The sequence below is a fragment of the Bubalus kerabau genome, chromosome X (assembly GCF_029407905.1).
Source record: "Bubalus kerabau isolate K-KA32 ecotype Philippines breed swamp buffalo chromosome X, PCC_UOA_SB_1v2, whole genome shotgun sequence".
NCBI lineage: Eukaryota > Metazoa > Chordata > Mammalia > Artiodactyla > Bovidae > Bubalus > Bubalus kerabau.
In genome coordinates this window covers 102,521,638-102,540,748 of record NC_073647.1, presented here as the reverse complement: position 1 = coordinate 102,540,748, position 19,111 = coordinate 102,521,638, and the positions used below count along the sequence as shown (strand labels likewise).

The 19,111-nt window shown below is 46.1% G+C and overlaps 1 protein-coding gene across 4 annotated transcripts; it reads left to right on the top strand.

Moving 5' to 3' along the window:
- The first annotated feature begins 2,911 nt into the window (after positions 1–2,911).
- On the top strand, positions 2,912–18,861 carry LOC129639153 (casein kinase I-like). 4 transcript variants are annotated; one of them, XM_055564092.1, is made up of 4 exons: positions 2,912–6,829; positions 15,323–15,443; positions 15,937–16,144; positions 16,403–18,861. In XM_055564092.1, the coding sequence occupies exon 4, from the start codon at positions 16,404–16,406 to the stop codon at positions 17,412–17,414; it is 1,011 nt and encodes a 336-aa protein (XP_055420067.1). In that variant the 5' UTR covers positions 2,912–6,829; positions 15,323–15,443; positions 15,937–16,144; position 16,403; the 3' UTR covers positions 17,415–18,861. The 4 variants fall into 4 exon arrangements, with proteins under 4 accessions (XP_055420067.1, XP_055420069.1, XP_055420068.1 ...); XM_055564094.1 differs by having other exon boundaries at positions 15,937–16,178; XM_055564093.1 differs by lacking the exons at positions 2,912–6,829; positions 15,323–15,443 and having other exon boundaries at positions 15,876–16,144.
- The last annotated feature ends 250 nt before the right edge of the window (positions 18,862–19,111 follow it).

Genomic DNA, 19,111 nt, shown 5'->3' with positions numbered 1-19,111 from the left:
GGGGCTTGGAAAAGAAAGTAGATGGACAAGCAAGGAGACAGGAGGAACAGGGAATGGTTATACAGTGAGGAGAAGAGGAATGTAGGCTGCTGCTGCTGCTGCTGCTGCTGCTGCTAAGTCACTTCAGTCGTGTCTGACTCTGCGACCCCATGGACTGCAGCCCACCAGGCTCCTCTGTCCATGGGATTCTCAAGGCAAGAACAATGGAGTGGGTTACCATTTCCTCCTCCAATGCACGAAAGTGAAAAGTCAAAGTGAAGTCGCTCAGTCGTGTCCAACTCTTAGCAACCCCATGGACTGAAGCCTACCAGGCTCCTCCGTCCATGGGATTTTCCAGGTAATGTAGGCTAGACAGGCAGAAAGAGAGAAATGTTGAGGGGTGTGGTCAGGCAAGGAGGTTATCAATAAAGAAACAGCAGTCAGGCAGACAGAAAAGTGAGACTAGAAGATGATTGATCAGTAAGAAGAGGGGGATGTAGGGGAGGTCAGGAAGAGAGGAAGGGACCCACAGAGGTTAGCCAGAAGGTATGAAGGCATTCAGGCAGAAGGAAGAAGGAATAGGAGACATTTCAAGCATGGAGAATCAGAGGAAGAAGGTGGTGGTATGGAGAAGGTGAGGAATGGAAGTTCATGAGGGAGAGAAGGACAAGTCTCACCTTGGGGTCCCTTGAGTGCTCAGGGCATAATACCTGGAGTTGCTGGCAGTACCTCTTATTCTGTGGGTTGTAAACATCACAGAAGAGTCTTGTGGCTCTGGGGAGAGATTGAAAGTGAGGTGCTAACAACTAGGACGGTGGTCCCACCCTGAACCCTGCCCACACTTTGTCACCAACCCCAGCCAAGTGAGCTTCCTGGTGGCTTCCCACCCAAACCCTGCCCCTAATTCACCCACCTCTGCCTCTGAGCCCACCCACATGCTGCCCTTGATCTTGCCCACCCTGCTCCTGATCCTGTCCACATCATGCCTTTGAAGCTTCAGCTTCATCATCAGTCCTTCCAATGAATATTCAGGGATGATTTCCTTTAGAATTCACTGATTTGATCTACTTGCAGTCCAAGGGACTCTCAAGAGTCCTCTCCAGCACCAGTATTTACCAGAAAAGGCAAGCGTAATTAGCCTGAGGGCAACTTATTGAAGCTTGTGGTTCACCAGTTTCTACGTCCAAGATTCCCTCAATCATTTGACTTTGAGCCTTTTTCCTATTATTCCCTAGCTGAGGGTTTCGTCCTAGGCTTTCCTGATTCCCTTATTCCTGCAGGGTCTGCCTTCTCAGGAATCTCTTTCTACAGTCCCTCTTTCAGTATCTTGGCATAATGTAATAATGACATACAGTTTTCCCATCTACCTTGGCTCCCTTCACATGTTGTCCAGAGTAGGGCTTCTTCCCTCAGAAAATAGTTGTAACCAAGTGGCTAACACAGTGATATTTAACTGCTTCTTTTCTCCTTCCTCTTTCTCTACATTGTCCCCAAATTGAGCAGCTCCTGCTAGGTTTTATGTAGCATTCGGTCCTGCTGCTGCTGCTAAGTCACTTCAGTCGTGTCCGACTCTGTGTGACCCCATAGACGGCAGCCCACGAGGCTCCCCGGTCCCTGGGATTCTCCAGGCAAGAACACTGGAGTGGGTTGCCATTTCCTTCTCCAAGGTTGACACAAAGTAGATAAGACCAGTGGGTGATTTTGAGCTACCCCTGGATCCATGATGGTAAATTTTGGGAAGCCTCAACAAACTGCCAATGGAAATCAACTGGGAAATCACTAGTCTTCTGGATACACTGCTGCGATTTCTCCCAGCTCACTTTTCTTGGAAAGACTTCAGCTATGGCCATTTGCAGGCCCTCTCAGTGGGTCCCTCGAGCATTTAGTTCTTCCATTATGTGGGAGGTGGCATAGAGTCAGAGTCTTTTTTTCTTTTTTTAAAAGTAATTAATTTATTTTAATTGGAGGATAATTACTTTACAATATTGTAGTGGATTTTGCATACATAATCACATTATTTTGGCCACATTCCCCCTGATGTGGTGGGTCACATTCCGGTCCTGACATGCCTGCTCCAACAAACAACCAAAGCTGCTGCTTGAAGAATTCTGTGCAACTACCATTGCACATCCCCATATGCAGGGCTGTAAACTGAAAACACACTGCCAGGTACTTGTGCAAACTTCTGCAGTCTTCCCTGGGCTCAGGAAAAGAAGCCCTCAGTGAATAATGTAGGGGAGTTGAACAGCATGTAGATTTGTACTGTTTCAACCCTGGGTAGTTACTTGATGGCATCTGCTTTATTGGCAAAGTGGTTAGGGAAGGCTAGCTGTCTTCAGGAAAAATGTAGAATTAGATGAGGTTTCCTTTCCCAGTTATTCCTTAATAATATTGCTTTATCATCTCTGTTTTCCCAGCTGTATAGTTTGCGGATAAGAAAATATTCTTGGAGGTCAAAATCTAGGCTAAGCATGAAATGGAATCAGAGCTAGGGCATGACAAACACACACCTCACACAGGGAGATAATTCATTACTGTCTCCTTGTCCTTCTTTGCAGGGAAATTTACTATTTAACTGCCCATCTTGAAGATCATAGCTTCGCCCTTACTACGAGTCAGATTGAGGTGTGAAGATGAAGAGCTGCCATGGAAAGGGAGCAAAAGGAGGGGAGACAGCAGAGAAAGGAGGAGGAGGGTTTGGTGAGAGAGAAAGTGACTTTAATTCTCCCATTTCCTCTTCCATTTTCATCCACCCTCCCAAATGATTTTTTACCTTCTTCTTAGGATGATATTCATCCTGTGCTGCTGCTGCTGCTGCTGCGTCACTTCAGTCATGTCCGACTCTGTGCGACCCCACAGACGGCAGCCCAACAGGCTCCCCTGTCCTTGGGATTTTCCAGGCAAGAGTACTGGACTGGGGTGCCATTGCCTGTCTTTAAACCTACTTCAGGGTACTTCGTATGCAATAACTTCTTCAGTTCCTCCTCACTGACTGGCAGTAAAGTGGACGACCGTTTATTGACCGTACAATTTGATCAACATTTCCACTACTGATTCCAGAGACTTCTCTCAAATCTCCTAAATTTGCCTCTGTCCGTTTTCTATCATTCCCGTAACAAACTGCCATAAACTCGTTGGCTTAAAACAACAGAAAATGTTAGTCTTGTGGTTCTGAAGTCCTAAATGGCTCCCCTTGGGCTAAAGTCAAGATGTTGGCAGGTATGGGTTCGTTTATTTATTTATTTTTTATTTTATTAATTTTGTCTGTGCTGGGTGTTCGTTGGCGTGTAGGCTTTGCTCCAGTTCTAGCGAGCAGGGGCATCTCTTCGTTGTTGCGTGCGGACTTACTGTGGAGGCTACTTTTGTTGCCAAAACAGGCTCTAGGTGTGCGGGCTTCCGTAGTTGAGGCATAGTGTCTACTATTTTATCCTCCGTGAAAGCTAACAAGTTAGCTAGCTGGCCATGGTGTTATGCCTGCTGGTAGAAAACATGAGCCTCCTGGGTCAGAGACAGAGGACTTGAATACTCACAGCGTTAGTGGCAGCCAGAGTATCAACATTTCCACGAGTTCCCTAAGCCTCAGTCCCCACAGGGTGTTGCAGAAGGCCAGATAAATCCTGCGTGTGCAGTAGGTTCCATTATAGGAGAAGCACCCCTAGCTTATGGGCGTCGACTCTTTCATAAAGGCTAGTAAGCCTGCCTGATCCTTGCCTTGAGGAAGAAGTGTCTTGAGCATAATTTCCAGTGTAACTTGCCCTTTGCTCTGGAGAGGGAGACTCTATCTTTTGAGGCTGTTCACTATATAAATATTCAAAAAGATAGTTTGGAAAAAAGGCAATCTTTGGTCTGCTTGAAAGATATACAGAAATACGGGATTTGTGGAGAATGCTGTGCTATGCTATGCTATGCTAAGTCGCTTCAGTCGTGTCCGACTCTGTGCGAACCCATAGACGGCAGCCCACCAGGCTCCGCCGTCCCTGGGAGTCTCCAGGCAAGAATACTGGAGTGGATTGCCATTTCCTTCTCCAATGCATGAAAGAGAAAAGTGAAAGAGAAGTTGCTCAGTCGTGTCCGACTCTTAGCGACCCCATGGACTGCAGCCTACCAGGCTCCTCCGTCCATGGGATTTTCCAGGCAAGAGTACTGGAGTGGGGTGCCATTGCCTTCTCCATTTGTGGAGAACAGTCTCCCAATAATCTCTCAAGTCCCTTTTAATCCGGAACTGATATAATGGGCTCTACCCCTGGCTACGGTTTTGTTGAAGCAGCTGGGCCATTTGCCCGGAACTATGCTCCACCTTTTGGAATTTCCTAATTGTATTCTTGTGGTGTTATTTCATAGTTCCCATGTCCCTACGTTAATATGAACTGATCATTTTAGAGGCTTGATCAAAACAGATTCGAATTTTAGGCAAACGTACTTCAGAAGTGGTATTCAATGCTTGTTAATTCGTCCCTCCAGATGGCACAGAATGCCTGGTTATCTCTCTTGGTGTGTTGAAGTGTTGTCAACCCAAGGCACAGATTTTAAATCTATGGATTTGAATTCTATTTCCTTAAATCCATTTCCTTCTCCAGGGGATCTTCCCGACCCAGGGATCTAAGCAGGGTGTCCTGCACTGCGGGCAGATTCTTTATCATCTGAACCATCAGGGAAGCCCCACATATTTTGGATTTTAACCACATATCAGACATACAATTTGCAAATATTTTTCCCATTCAGTAAGCTGCCTTCTCATTTTGTGGAAGGTCTCAATTGCTGTGCATAAACTTTTTAGTTTGGTATATTCCCACTCGTTTATTTTTGCTTTTGTTGCCTTTGATATTGGCGTCAAATCCAATAATTTATCTCCACCAGGTACGTCTAGGAGCTTACCACGTTTGATTTCATCAGAAGTTGTATGGTTTGGGGTCTTATGGTCAAGTCTTTAATCCATTTTCAGTTAAGTTTGATGTGTGGTGTAAGAGAGCGCTCCAGTTTCATTCTATTGCATGTGGCTGTCCAGTTTTGCCAAACCATTAACTGAAGAGACTGTCCTTTCCCTTTTCATATTCTTGGCTCCTTTGGTAAAAATCAATTGACCATCAATGTGTGGGTTTAGTTCTGGATTTTCTCATCTGTCCCATTGATCTGTATGTCTGTTTTCATACCACAGTCAAGTTCGTCAGCACATTCTTCACCTCACAGAGTTACTTTGTGTGTGCGTGTGTGTGTTTGTGTGTGCGGTGAGAACACTTAAGTTAATTTTTGTATATGGTGTGTGGTGTGGATCACGGTTTGCTTTCTCCTCCAAAATGTTTATCTATTTGTTCCAGCACAGTTTTTAAAACAGGCTTTCCTTTTCCCCATTCAAGTACTTTGTCACTTTTTTCATAAAACAGTTGTCCATATGTGTGCAAATCCGTTTTTTAGACCCTCTATTCTGTTTCATTAATATGTGTCTGTACTTACATCCATACCACACTGTCTGAATTATTGTAGCGGTACAGTAAGTCTTAACATTACATAATAGAAATCCTCCATGCTAATCCCTGCTTTGTGTATTCCAGTTCCTTTGCATAGCAATACAAATTTCTAACATCTCTGTTTCCATTTTCACCAAAAAGTCGACGAAGAACTGGTTGAACAAGTAGAGGACAAAGGAGTAAAGTGATATAAAGCTTCAACAACACTCAATCAAGTTGACTTACATATTAGAGAACACTGCACCACCCATCCTTGGCTGAACATACATTCTTTTCTGGGGACACATGAAACATTCTTCTAGACAGACCATATGTTGAAATCAGACCGAGTACGTTTTCCGACAAGTATGGAATCAAGTTAAAATTGACCCAGAAGGAAGGCGTCAAGAGAAAATGCCGGTACTTTTGAAGACTAAATGAAAGCAGCAGTAGAGGGAGCTATGTAAATTGAGAAAAAAAAGTGTAGATGCTGAGTTTTCTTGCTGATCCGATGGTTAAGAGCCCGCTCGTCAAGGCAGGGGCCGCTCGTTCAAGTGACCCTGTGCGATAAAACTACTGAGGCTGCGCTCTAGAGCCCGGGAGCCAAACTGCTGAGCCTGTGCACCCCAACCACTGAAGCCTGTGTGCTCCAGAGCCTGTGTTCTGCAATGAGAGAAGCCACTGCAATGAGACGCCCTCGCACCACACCTAGATGGTAGCCCCCGCTTGCCACAACTAGAGAAAGCCCATGCACGGGAACAAAGACCCAGCGCAGCCAAAGATATATAAATAAGTAAATTTTAATAAAGTATACATGCCTCCTTCAAAAGCGAATAAAACACAAATTTCCCATGAACATGAGCAACAAAGTAGAACAAACTTCAAATCCTGGACAAAATTATAATTTTCCCCCCTTGCAATCACACCGTTTATTTATTTATTATTGGAGTATAGTTGGTTTGCACTGCTGTGTTCGTTTCTGCTCTACAGCAAACTGAGTCAGGTATACACACTACTATGTATAAAATAGATAGCAAATAAAAAGTATTATTTTTAAAAATGAAAGACTGTTCTGTACAATGGATGGCAGAAATTTATGACTAGATATTTTCATTCTATCCATTACGTGTAAGCAGGCCTCTAAAAGGCATAGCCTATGGGTATTATGGTAAAAGTCACTAAAAACAATTTCCTATCCTTCCCTCATCCCCCTGTGCTGCCCTGGTCACCCCAAATGGGGCTGTGTTTACAGGTGTCAGTGTCCTTGGTGTTTGTTACAGGTGTCAGTGTCCTTTGAGGGCATGACCGTGGACTTCAGAAGAGGGGAGTGGCAGCACCTGGACTCTGCTCAGAGGTTCCTGTACCGGGACGTGATGCTGAAAACGACAGCCACCCCCTCTCACTGGGTATGCACAGCTACCCTGTGACTCTATGAGTGTTGTAGCCACGCGTTCTGGGAAACAAACTCACTCAGAAGGACAATGCAGATAGTGGAGTGCAGTTTATTACACCGGCAGGCCCAAGGCAGAGTCTCCTCTTAGCCAAGGACCCCGACCAGCATTTGTGAAAATCTTTTATACCCCATGTGTATGTGTCTGAACCCACCACCCCAAATTCCTTGAGACTTACATAAACCAAGGAAAATACAATCCCAATAACCCCACCGTTCACGTGCTATGTGCTCATGTGCTCAAACAGTCAAACAATTAGCCAATAATCAATAAACCCGAGGTTACACTCTGATAGATACAGAAAAATGTATGGCCTGTCTGGAGGAAGGGGTGATTAGTGTATATTTTCTCTTAGGTGATGAGTAACCTAGATACGATCTTTAAGGCTCCCCTGCCTGAAGGGGGTCTTATCCTTCTGTTGTTGTTTTCATAGGCACTAAACACAGAGTTCAGAGTCCATTGCAAAGGTGGCTGAGCATGATCAGCATGAACAGGCCTAAGATGGAGTCCAGGCCCTATGAATTCCTTCTTCATTCCCCCCTCTTGATGCTCTTAACTCATATTATGAGCATCGTTCATAGGGATATATTGCACCCTGGCTCTCCGACCGCCAATTTGGGGGAATGACAGCAACCTTCGGGTTACAAAGTTCATTATACATTGTAAAATTCAGGGTCCACAAAGCAAAACCATCAAGGCAACTATAACAGTGGTAAATACAGTTTTCCACCCATTGCCCTTCACCCAAGATAGGACCGAAGTCCAGAAAGGAATGTTTTCATTTGACATTGCTTTTACCTGGTTTTTCATGTCATCTAAAGCAGTCGATACGTTGCCAGATAAGTCAGGAATGTATACAGCACATTCAACCTTAATTATAGCACTGGTCTCTCCTTGAGCAGCTGTGAGTACGTCCAAAGCCATTCTATTATGAATTACCGCTTTTCTCATTTGCATTTGCTCTTCATTTAAGGCTTGGATGGCTTTTGTTCTATCTAGGAGGGCCTGTTTTGTGAAATTAGTCAAGGCCTCTACTTTAATCATGGTATCTGTTGTCCCTATAGAGGGTAGGAATAAGGCAGCAATATACGCATACCATTGAAACACGGATCTTGTCCACCTAGCATGTAAATAAGGTAGATTTACTGGGGCTTGCTGTAGGTTAGGCTTTTGTTCACTGACATTTATATCAAATGTAGCCCCATGACCCGAGTCTATTGACTGTAGGTCTTACACCAAGAGAGCAAGGAGAGGTTATGATTGACAAGAGAGAGGAAAGTCTCTTTTTGTCATCCCAGAAAAGAGCAGAGTGATTTAAAATCTCCTTGGCAGAGCGGTGACACCCACCAAGGAAGCCCATCCATCACTGACAGAGGCATAGCCCTACATACCCAGCAGTTGGAAGTGTTGTGGAAGTCCACGTAGGAATGTGCCCATGAGATGAAAACATTGTCCTGAGTTGAAATGGAGGTTAAATTCAAAACCACGTTGATGAGGCCAAGCAGCAGGAGTTGATTGTGTGGCTTCACCCTGAAGGGGCTCATCCAGGATCTTCTTTTCCTTCTTCTTAAGGGTGGTCTTAGTCTCTCGAGGGTCAGCGGGGTCCCTCTGTGCAGTCCACTCAGCGTTTTTTGGGTCTGCGTGGTATGTTCTCTTCACCCTCGTATGATGGATCCAAGGGACAATACCTGCAACTTTAACTGCAGTAAGGGTAGTTAGAATAACATAAGGGCCCTTTCACCAAGGGGCTAGCAAATCATGTTTCCAATCTTTGACCCATACTTGGTCACCAAGCATAAACTCATGAATCTGTTCCCCAAGGGGGAACGACACCCTTTCTTGTACAAACTTAGTTACCCGATTTATTACCTTACCCAGTTCCATCTGCTGTGAAATCCTATTCCCCCTTACCTGAGGCAAATTTGTTGACACCTGTTTTATCATGGGAGGGGGCCTCCCATACACAATTTCGTATGGAGAATAGCCTTGGGACCGTGGGGTCATCCTGAGTCTGAGCAGAGCCTTCGGAAGCAAGTCCACCCAGGAGCAGTCAGTCTCTAAGATCCACTTGGAGAGTCTCTTTAATGTCCGGTTGGTTCATTCCACCATCTCAGAACTCTGGGCCTATATGCAGTGTGCAGTTTCCATTTGATGTTTAAAGTTTTGCTTACTTGTTGTACTAAATCAGCTACAAAAGCTGGGTCATTGTCTGAACCAATGCTGGTAGGAAGTCCAAATCTGGGAACTATTTCCCTAAGCAGGCACTGGGCTACTTCTGATGCTCTTTCAGTCCAGGTAGGAAAAGCTTCTACCCATCCCGAGAACGTACATACCATGACCAGCAGGTAACGGTAGTGTCAGTGAGGTTTCATTTCAGTGAAGTCCACTCCCATGTGTTCAAAGGGCAGCGTGCCTTTCAGCTAAATACCCAGAGGTTTTTGTCTGAATACCCGAGAGGCAGCATTAACCTGTGAGCAGGCAGCATGGCCTAGGTGGGTCGCTTGGTGTGTTTGGCTTACCAGATTGTGTGCCAGCTCCTCCGGTACCAATAATTTGCCACTTGGCAATTCCCACCATCCCTTTTCAGTCTTGATAGCCCCTTCCTCTTTGGCTAACCTGACAGCCGTTGTCCTTGTTTTATCAGGCTAGTGCCATCAGTATATAGGACCCAACTAGGGTCTGGACTAGCCTGAGATCTTTTTTTTTTTTTTTTTTTTTTCTGGACTAGCCTGAGATCTTGTACAGGCCTATAGTCTTGTCCTCCTTCCTTTTTGACTGGCAGGATCGGCATATTCCAAGCCGACTGGCACTCTACTAGAATGCTCGCTTCAATCTATTGATGTGGGGCAGTATGCTGGCCCAGGCCTCTATTGGTAGCAGGTACTGGCACTTTCTAACTGGGATGGTGCCTGGTTTGAGTTCTATTATCACTGGTGCTTGATGTTTAGCCAGCCTGGGGGGGGAGGCGGGGGTTGTCTTCTGCCCAGACCTCAGGGAATAATTGAGTTAGCTCTCTCTCATGCTCTTCCAGCCCACCCAGTTCTTCCTTCGGAGGCTCATGCAACCTCCACTCATCTTGGGGTGGTATTGAGAGAGAGCGCAAGTAAGTCATAGTGTCCATCTGGAAGGTGGGCCTCTCCTCAGGGGAGAAAGTCACTTGTGCTCCTAGTTTGGAGAGCAAGTCGCTTCCCAACAGGGGTACTGGGCACTCAGGAATGTAGAGGAATTCATGAAGCACTTGGTGCCCCCTCCCCCCATCTGACATTTTCTGGGCTGGCAAAACGATTTAATCATCTCTTCTCCTGATACCCCAGTTACAGCGGTAGTCTTTTTGGACAGTGGTGCCACAGGTGTTGTTACTACCGACAGTTCTGCTCCTGTATCCACCATGAAGTCAATGATTTGGTCCCCCACTTTTAAGGTTACCGTGGGTTCTTGGGGACCTGATATCTCTGAGCCCAAGCAGCCCTATTTAATTTCCAGGTCAGCAAGCCCCACAACTGCGGGAGCTTCCTCTTCCTTCCTTGCCTTAGGGCATTCATTCTTCCAGTGGCCAAAAGCTTGGCACCAGGCACACTGGTTTGGCTGTAATGGGGCCCAGGGCCTCCGTTGGGACCGGTTGAAGGACTTCCCTGTCCCTGGGGCAGATGAGGTTTTCCGGAGGGCCCGAGATAGACTTTCCCAGAGCAGCGGCTAGCATTGTAGATCTCTTGTCTGTTCTCTTTCGTTCCCTCCGGCTCTCTGGCAGAGCGCTGCTAAGTCACTGCAGCCGTGTCCGACTCTGTGTGATCCCATAGACGGCAGCCCACCAGGCTCCCCCGTCCCTAGGATTCTCCAGGCAAGAACACTGGAGTGGGTTGCTGTTTCCTTCTCCGATGCAGCAAAGTGAAAAGTGAAAGTGAAGTCGCTCAGTCATGCCGGACTCTTAGCGACCCCATGGACTACAGCCTACCAGGCTCCTCCGTCCATGGGATTTTCCAGGCAAGAGTACTGGACTGGGGTGCCATTGCCTTCTCCGATTAGCCTTGTTGCTGCTGCTGCTGCTGCTGCTGCTGCTAAGTCGCTTCAGTCATGTCCAACTCTGTGCGACCCCAGAGACGGCAGCCCACCAGGCTCCCCCATCCCTGGGATTCTCCAGGCAAGAACACTGGAGTGGGTTGCCATTTCCTTCTCTGCTTAATTCCAACATCTCTCTCCCTTTCTTGTCCGTACTCACCGGGAGAGGCGGGTATAGCTTGGGCGGTTCGCTGGAGCTGGATCCTGGAAGTGTTGGCCAGAGGCGTCTGTCACCGGGATCGGAGCCTGCCGAGGTGGCGGCTCTACGACCTCGGGGAGAGCTGGCGGAGGAGCAGCGGCTGCTGCAGGACTTCACCTGGCCCTGGATCGGGCATTAGGGCGGCCTCCCATCCTGGTGGAGCACTGGGAGGCAGGCGCGTCATTATCCAGTATGGGGGAGGGGTCAGGTCGTCCCCGTCCAAATCCTGTAGAATTTCCTTTTTTATCATCAGTCAATTTTTGTGCCATTAATATTTTTCCCTTTCCCTTCTGGATACAGAACCTTGTCCAAGTAGGAGGGTCTTGAGCTAACCCTAGCCATGAGTCAATATATGGATATTGATCCAGGTGTCCTGGCTCTCCTGTGACTACTGTATAGACTGCTTCCACTATTTTTAAGTTCATGGTGTTCCCTGGTGGCCATCCTACTCCCATAGGGGCCCATTCGACCTCACAGAGTATGTGGAGGCGGTTAGGCTTCATCTTCACCCCATAGTCTCCTTCAAATCCCTTCTTTAAATTTTAATCATGCACTCCAATACAGTTGCCTTAGATTCACTTCCTCCCATCTTGCTTACCTTCTACTTTTCCTTTTTGTTCTGTCTGCGAAGTTCTCAGTACCCTCTGTACTTCTGATAGTTCCACTCAATGACACTTAAATTGCCATTCTGCCTCCTTCCCAACTGGGGTGAGAAGAGCCTTACCTGCCAGAGAGGGAGAAGGGGGATCAGCGTGCCTTCACCTGCCGGTCAGCACAATCGAACCAGAACACCACGTGATCCAAGACTGTTTCTCCCTTAAAGTCCGTTCTGCCTTGGTGGGCTTGATCAGGTGCGGATGAAAACACAGATGGGTTAAATATCCCATGTCCCAGGCCACCTCCAGGAAAGCCAGTTCATACTCACTTATGTATCCCCTTCCTTCTAGCCTAACAATTCCAAGGGGTCAAGAATTTCACAGCAGACAGGACACCTCCTGGGGGAGGGCAGAATACGAGCATACAAGGACCAGTTTCCTACCCTAAAACTCCCCTGGCGATCGCTGGTAATAATTTTCCCTGAGACAGCGTGGACACACCTCCTAAATGACCTTCACAAATTTCCTTCCTAAACCGTAGCGTGCTCGTCGACCTGTGTACCAAGCAATCGCTGCTGCCTGCCTATTCCAGGCCCCTGTGGGTCCGTGCCCCTTCTAGTGCCTCCCAGGGGGGTGATCAGGCCCCCTCTTCCACCCTGCCGGGTGGGTTCCTCCTCACCTGAGCACTCAGTTCCCTTGCTGCCCTTCACTACCTGCCAAAGCAAAGAAACCAGGCGTTGAAAGGCTGAATTCTTCCAGAGGGGCAAGGCTCCTTCCCCCCTCTAGGAGATTCAAGCCACAAAGCCTCAGGGTGGCCTCAAATGAGACCTGTCTCCTCAAAGTGAAGAGTTTCCTGGCCAATGCACCAAGTGTTGTACCCACACGTTCTGGGAAACAAACTCACTCAGAAGGACAATGCAGATAGTGGAGTGCAGTTTATGACACCGGCAGGCCCAAGGCAGAGTCTCCTCTTAGCCAAGGACCCCGACCAGCATTTGTGAAAATCTTTTATACCCCATGTGTATGTGTCTGAACCCACCACCCCAAATTCCTTGAGACTTACATAAACCAAGGAAAATACAATCCCAATAACCCCACCGTTCACGTGCTATGTGCTCAAACAGTCAAACAATTAGCCAATAATCAATAAACCCGAGGTTACACTCTGATAGATACAGAAAAATGTATGGCCTGTCTGGAGGAAGGGGTGATTAGTGTATGTTTTCTCTTAGGCGATGAGTAACCTAGATACGATCTTCAAGGTTCCCCTGTCTGGAGGGGGTCTTACCCTTCTGTTGTTGTTTACATAGGCACTAAACACAGAGTTCAGAGTCCATGGGAAAGGTAGCCTAGCATGATCAGCACGAACAGGCCTAACATGGAGTCCAGGCCCTATGAATTCCTTCTTCAGAACAAAGGAAAAGAAAGATACAATCAAAGTTAACCCATGATTCATATGCCTTAAGCCTAGGTAGTTAACAGTGGACAATTATCAATAGGCCTGAGGTCATACCCCAATAAGCATAATAGAATTTAGGATTCTATTCGGTTACACAGATAATTAGGGTATTCTTTCAGGCAACAGAGAGTCTAGGTACGAGCCCTGGGGCTCTTCCATCCGGGGGGCCTGGTTTTCCAGTTGGTATGTTGTTTCCATAGATACTGGGCATATAGCTCAAAGTCCACAGTCCGGCCCAAGATGGAGTCCTGCTTTCAAGATGGAGCCTGTTCTCTCTGTTTCCTCCTTCCTGAGGACTCTGTTATGAGTAAAATTGTGTCCATCCAAGAAAAGATGTTGACGTCCTAACCCCCACTATTTCTGAATGTGACCTTAATTAAAAATAGGGCCTGAGACGGTAACAGGGAGGAAGGCCAGAAGTCCCAGAGCGGCAGGAGAAAATAAGCTGTAAGTGGCAGACTTTTTTTTTTTTCCTTCTCTATATGTGTTGACGACACCTAGTTCTGCCTTGAGCTAACCAATATGTTTTTCTTACGGAAAAGTTTTTCTTAAGCTATGTTAATGAAACCATGTATTTGCTTTGGAACCTGCCTTTCTTCAAAATGGTTCTGCCTAAGACTAACTACTTTTTTTTTTTCTTTTCTCAACCCTTGGGCTGATAATGGCTCAAGAAACCAGTATTCATGTCAATTGTTTTATGGCCGGGGGATGACACACCTTGGTCCATCCTATCTCAAAAATGCATATTGTGGGAGAGGGGCCTGGTGAAACTCCCTCAGCCTTGAGGTGTCTCTCTTATCTGATTAATAAGCTTGCTAACAGACATAAAACACCTTGCCAGAAACTAGCAAGGGGGCGTTCTTTCTGCCCCTTTCTGATGTCCGTGTCAGCAGCTTTCTCTCTCTCTCTCTCTCTCTCTCTCTCTCTCTCTTATACTTTAATAAAATTCTGTTACCCAAAAGGTTCCAGTGGGGAAGCCTCGTCTCTTGCCCTGGATCGAATTCCTCTCCTCCAGAGACCACGAATCCCGGCATAGCACACAGCTCACAGCAGGAACCTGTCAGGTCTTTCCAGAAGTAATCAATCTAGAACGAGGTCGTTAGGTGGGCCCTAATCCAATATGCCTGGCATTCTTACCAAAAAGGGAAGTGCAGACACAGAGACACACAAATACACAAGAGAGACCGTGTGGAGGCACACAAGGAGTAGATGACCGTGTGATCGGAGTGATGCGTCTATAGGACAAGAGGTGCCTGAGGCCACCAGAAACCAGGAGAGGGGCATGGAACACATCCCTCCCTAGCACCTTCAACAAGAGCATGACCTGGTTGACACCTTGGTTTTAGACTTCTGGCCCTCAGAACTGCAAGGCAAGAAATTCTTATTGTTCCGAGCCACAAGGTTTGTGATACTTTGTTACAAGAGTCCTAGGAAACAGGCTTTCTGTACTTGGGAGTGGAGTGCTATTATAAGTATAAAACAGCTAAAAAGACATGAAGTGACTTTGGAATTGGGCAGCGGGTGGAGGCTGGAGAAATTTGTAGGTGCTTGATAGAAAAAGTCTAGCTTGCCTCAAAGAAACAGGTGGGAGAAATAGGAATAACTGTGTTTTTGCTGAGGTCTCAGCTACCCTTCCCAGGTGACGCTAGTGGTAAAGATTCCTCCGGCCGACGCTGGAGACTCGAGTTCCATCCCCGGGTCAAGAAGGTCCCCCAGAGAAGGAAAGGGCAACCCACTCCAGTTTTCTTGCCTGGAGAATCTCACGGACAGAGGAGCCTGGCGGGCTCCAGTTCATGGGGTTACAAAGAGTCGGACAGGACTGAAGCGAATTAGCACACAGCCCTGGCCAAAGAAAGAAATGAATTCTAGGTATTTCCTAAAAGAACTAGAAGATTTAGAAAAGCTAATTTAATCTTAATTTCTGAATAATGATTTACTGATTGAATTTAACACATGATGAATAGGAGAAATTAACAGCTTTAGATATTTTTACCCTGCACAATGTTAGGTATAACTAGGTATTTAATAAGCATAGCATATCATGACGAAAATCATTAAAGACAACTAACTTCCTAGTTCTCTTCCATCCAACCCCCCGTGCTGACCACGTCACCTTGAATGGGACTGTATTGTAACAGGGGTCGTTCGAGGACGTCCCTGTGGACTTGAGCAGGGAGGAGTGGCCACACGTGGACCCTGTACAGAGGTGCCTGTACCAGGATGTGACACTGGAGACCTACAGCCAACTGTGCGCAGTGGGTGAGTAAGCACAGCTGCCCTGTGGCCCTGCCAGGGGCCTCAGAGACGCTGCTTCCATTCTCAGCTGCTGAATGCTCTGGGGCGTCTGAAGTGTGTAATGGTGTCATCTTTGATTTGCCCGAGATACTTCAGTCCTTTTACACTTCTGTGATTATTACTCTATTCCCAGGGAAATGGGATTACTTTCCTGAAGAGCAAATAGAAGCGTGGTTTGAAAGGCCCTGAAACCCAATTAACTGGACCCAATCCTGTATCGTGTCCTGTTCACAGGGAACCAAGTTCCCAAACCAGAGGTCGTCTTCGAGCTGGAGCAAGGAGAGGGCCCATGGACATTGGAGGAGGAAACCCCACATCACAGCTGCTCAGATGTGTGACCTGAGTAGATGGGGGACGTGGAATAGATCTGTTTTTCTAGGACAGGCTGATGCCTTTGAAAGGCTCTGCAGATAATCTGTCTTGAACGTTCTAAGAGCGCCCGTGATTCCTTTCCCAGAGTTCTCTGCGTCACGAAGCGCCTTCCTGGAACTCCGGGCATTTTGTGTTGGCTGCAGCCGTTGTAACAAGATGGCAGCGTCCGCGGAGTGACCAGGGGTCCTTCCTGGCAGGAGCCGGCGGCAGTGGTGGTAGCGGTATCGCCGCCGTAACTTCACGGCTCTCCTGTACCAGCCCCCGAAGTCGCCGCGAAGGCGAGGCCGCTAACGGTAAGCCAGAAGCCAGAGGCTCAGCCTGCGAACGGTAAGAACCCCCTCAATGGCCTGTGGGCTGGTGAAAAGAAACCTGACAGTAGCGGTGGTCAGGTTCCCCTTGGCCGATTCTGGGCCCTGTAACGCTGAGAAACAGCCAGCGTTTTCTGTTTCCTACCTGCCTTCACAACCTTGCTCCGTGGACGAGCCCTAGGGGCGTCCATCGTCCCCTTAGAGGTGTCAGAGCTTAACCCCAACCCCATCTTTGTCTCTCAGGATGGCGAGCAGCAGTGGACCCAAGGCCGAGTTCCTTGTCAGAGGGAGATATAAACTGGTATGGGAGATCGGTTCTGGCTCCTTTGGGCAAGTTCATTTGGCGATAGACCTCACCAACCACGAGCAGGTGGCGGTAAAACTAGAATCGCAGACTGCCAGGCAGCCCAGGTTGTTACATGAGAAGGAACTCTATAATATCCTTCAAGGTGGGGTTGGCATCCCCCAGATACGGTGGTATGGTCAGGAAACAGGCTATAATGTGCTAGTCATGGATCTTCTGGGACCCAGCCTTGAAGATCTCTTCAATTTCTGTTCAAGAAGGTTCACCATGAAAACTGTACTTATGTTAGCTGATCAGATGATCAGTAGAATCGAATATGTGCATACACAGAATCTTATACACAGAGACATTAAACCACAAAACTTCCTAATGGGTACTGGGGAGCAGTGGAAGGAGTTATTCCTTATTGATTTTGGTTTGGCCAAGAAGTACAGAGACAACAGAACAGGGCAACACATACCCTACAGATCCGGTAAAAGTCTCACTGGCACTCCTTCCTTTGCTAGTATCAGTGCCCATATTGGTATTGAACAGAGTCGCCGAGATGACATGGAATCAATAGGACATGTTTTGATGTATTTTAATAGAGCCAGCCTGCCATGGCAAGGCCTAAAGGCTGCAACAATGAAGCAAAAATGTGAAAAGATTAGTGAAATGAAGATGAACACACCTGTTGATGTTTTATGTAAGGGATTTCCTGCAGAATTTGCCATGTACTTCAAGCACTGTCGCGGGCTGTCCTTTGAGGAAGCCCCAGATTACACGTACCTGAGGCAGCTGTTCCGCATTCTTTTCAGGAGCCTGAATTACCAATATGACTATGCATTTGATTGGATAGTGTTAAAGCAGAAAGCAGAACAGCAGGCTGCCTCTTCAAGTGGGGAGGGTCAGCAGGCCCAAACCCCCACAGGCAAAAGTGACAAAACCAAAAGTGAAATGAAACGTTCTTAAATTTGAATCAAGGAACAGAAGACAGAGCAGAAGATGAGCAGCAAATTCATTTCCCTGTCAACTGGCTCTGGTCAGCAGAGATATTGTCTCCTGAGTTGAAGGCTCTGTGATTAATTAAATATGGTATCCAGTTTTCTATTTCACTTTTTGAAGTGGAAAAGTTGACTAAATGCTTGACACACACAAATTGGTGGGAAAATTGTACCTATGCCAATTTTCATTAAAATCTTTTAGTTTGAACTAGACTGCTTTGAGAGATCTCATTTCAGAAGAATAGCCTGTGCAGTTGCTATGGTTGTTAATGCATTCTGAGGGTTTATCCATCTCTAGGGTTTGCAAGTTGTTCACTTCAAACATTCTTAATATGGTTGACTTCTTGTTTGCAAGCCTCCTGATATGGTAGTAATCAAGATTCCAAGTTCGAGCATATGAACGATTCTGCTTGCTTACTTGAGCTAGAAATAACAGCCTCTGAAGTGAAGACTTAAGAAAAGCTTAGTGACTACTAGAGTATCCTTAGGACTCAGCATTAACTCTATAATGTTGTTGGTATTTAGAAAAAGCTTGTTTGTCACAGAATTTTAGTTAACATCTTAAACTGAACATGTATATATATATATATGTTGCTTAGATAAACGTAGTCATACTGTAAACATCTACATGACCTGGGATTTGTTTTTATTTTGAAATGGGAGCTTTTTGGTTTAAAAAACTGTAAACTGTTTCTTTAAAAACAAAAAAACAAGCTCTAAACGTTTAGAGTTGCTTAGACAGGGTTAACAGAAGCCCCTTTGATACTTAAATGCCGTCTCCTAGTATGACTCTTGCCAATATCCACTGTCTTCTTTGCTTGGCTTTTTTGGCAGGAGAGCTGTCTGCCCTTCCCCCATCCCTGTAGTCTAGATCAAGGTGCTACCGTCTCAAGCACCTTGCTTTCTTAGTTATTTTTTTCCTTCCCTAATATTTTGTGCTTCTTCTGTCCTGCCTGCCCCTCCCCCGCCATGGATCTTGTCCTTATGCAATGGGAATCCATATATCTGCTCCCTTTCAAAACCACCAATTCCTGCTCTTGCTCCTGCCAATCCCTTTCCATTTCCTCTCCAGCTTCTCAATGTCACTAGAACCAGTCTCATTTCATTTCACGTATGTCAACAGTGACCTCAGATTCTGTACTCTTTCTCATCACCCTATGTCTCATCCTCAGTTGCTAACTTCCTGGTATTTGTGCTTCAATTTCTCTGATAGTCAGCTACTTTGAATGTTAATTGTATTTGTTATCCATGTGAGATTCCTTTCTTTGAAGTGCTTGTTCTTATTGTTCTATCAATTTGTAAGTGTAGCTCTTTTGTGTTTTCCTTGTTGATGAGTACCTTGTTTTCTTTTTTTTTTAAGATTTTTATTTTTTTTATTTATTTTTTTAATATGCATTGAAATTTTTTATTGTTGTAAAACATGTATATAAAACATAAAATTTACCATTTTCATCATTTTAATATGTACAGTTCTTTGTCATAAAGTACATTTACAGTGTGGTACAGCCATTACAAACATTCATTTCCAGAATTTCTCCATTTATTTCAAAATATTTTTTTTTTCGTTTCATACATGATATTACACGTTTCAATGCCATTCTCCCAAATCTTCCCACCCTCTCCCTCTCCCACAGAGTCCATAAGACTGTTCTATACATCAGTGTC

Bases quoted from the DNA above. Each gene is read 5' to 3' on its own strand.
- LOC129639153 (XM_055564092.1), top strand. From the start codon at position 16,404: ATGGCGAGCAGCAGTGGACCCAAGGCCGAGTTCCTTGTCAGAGGGAGA.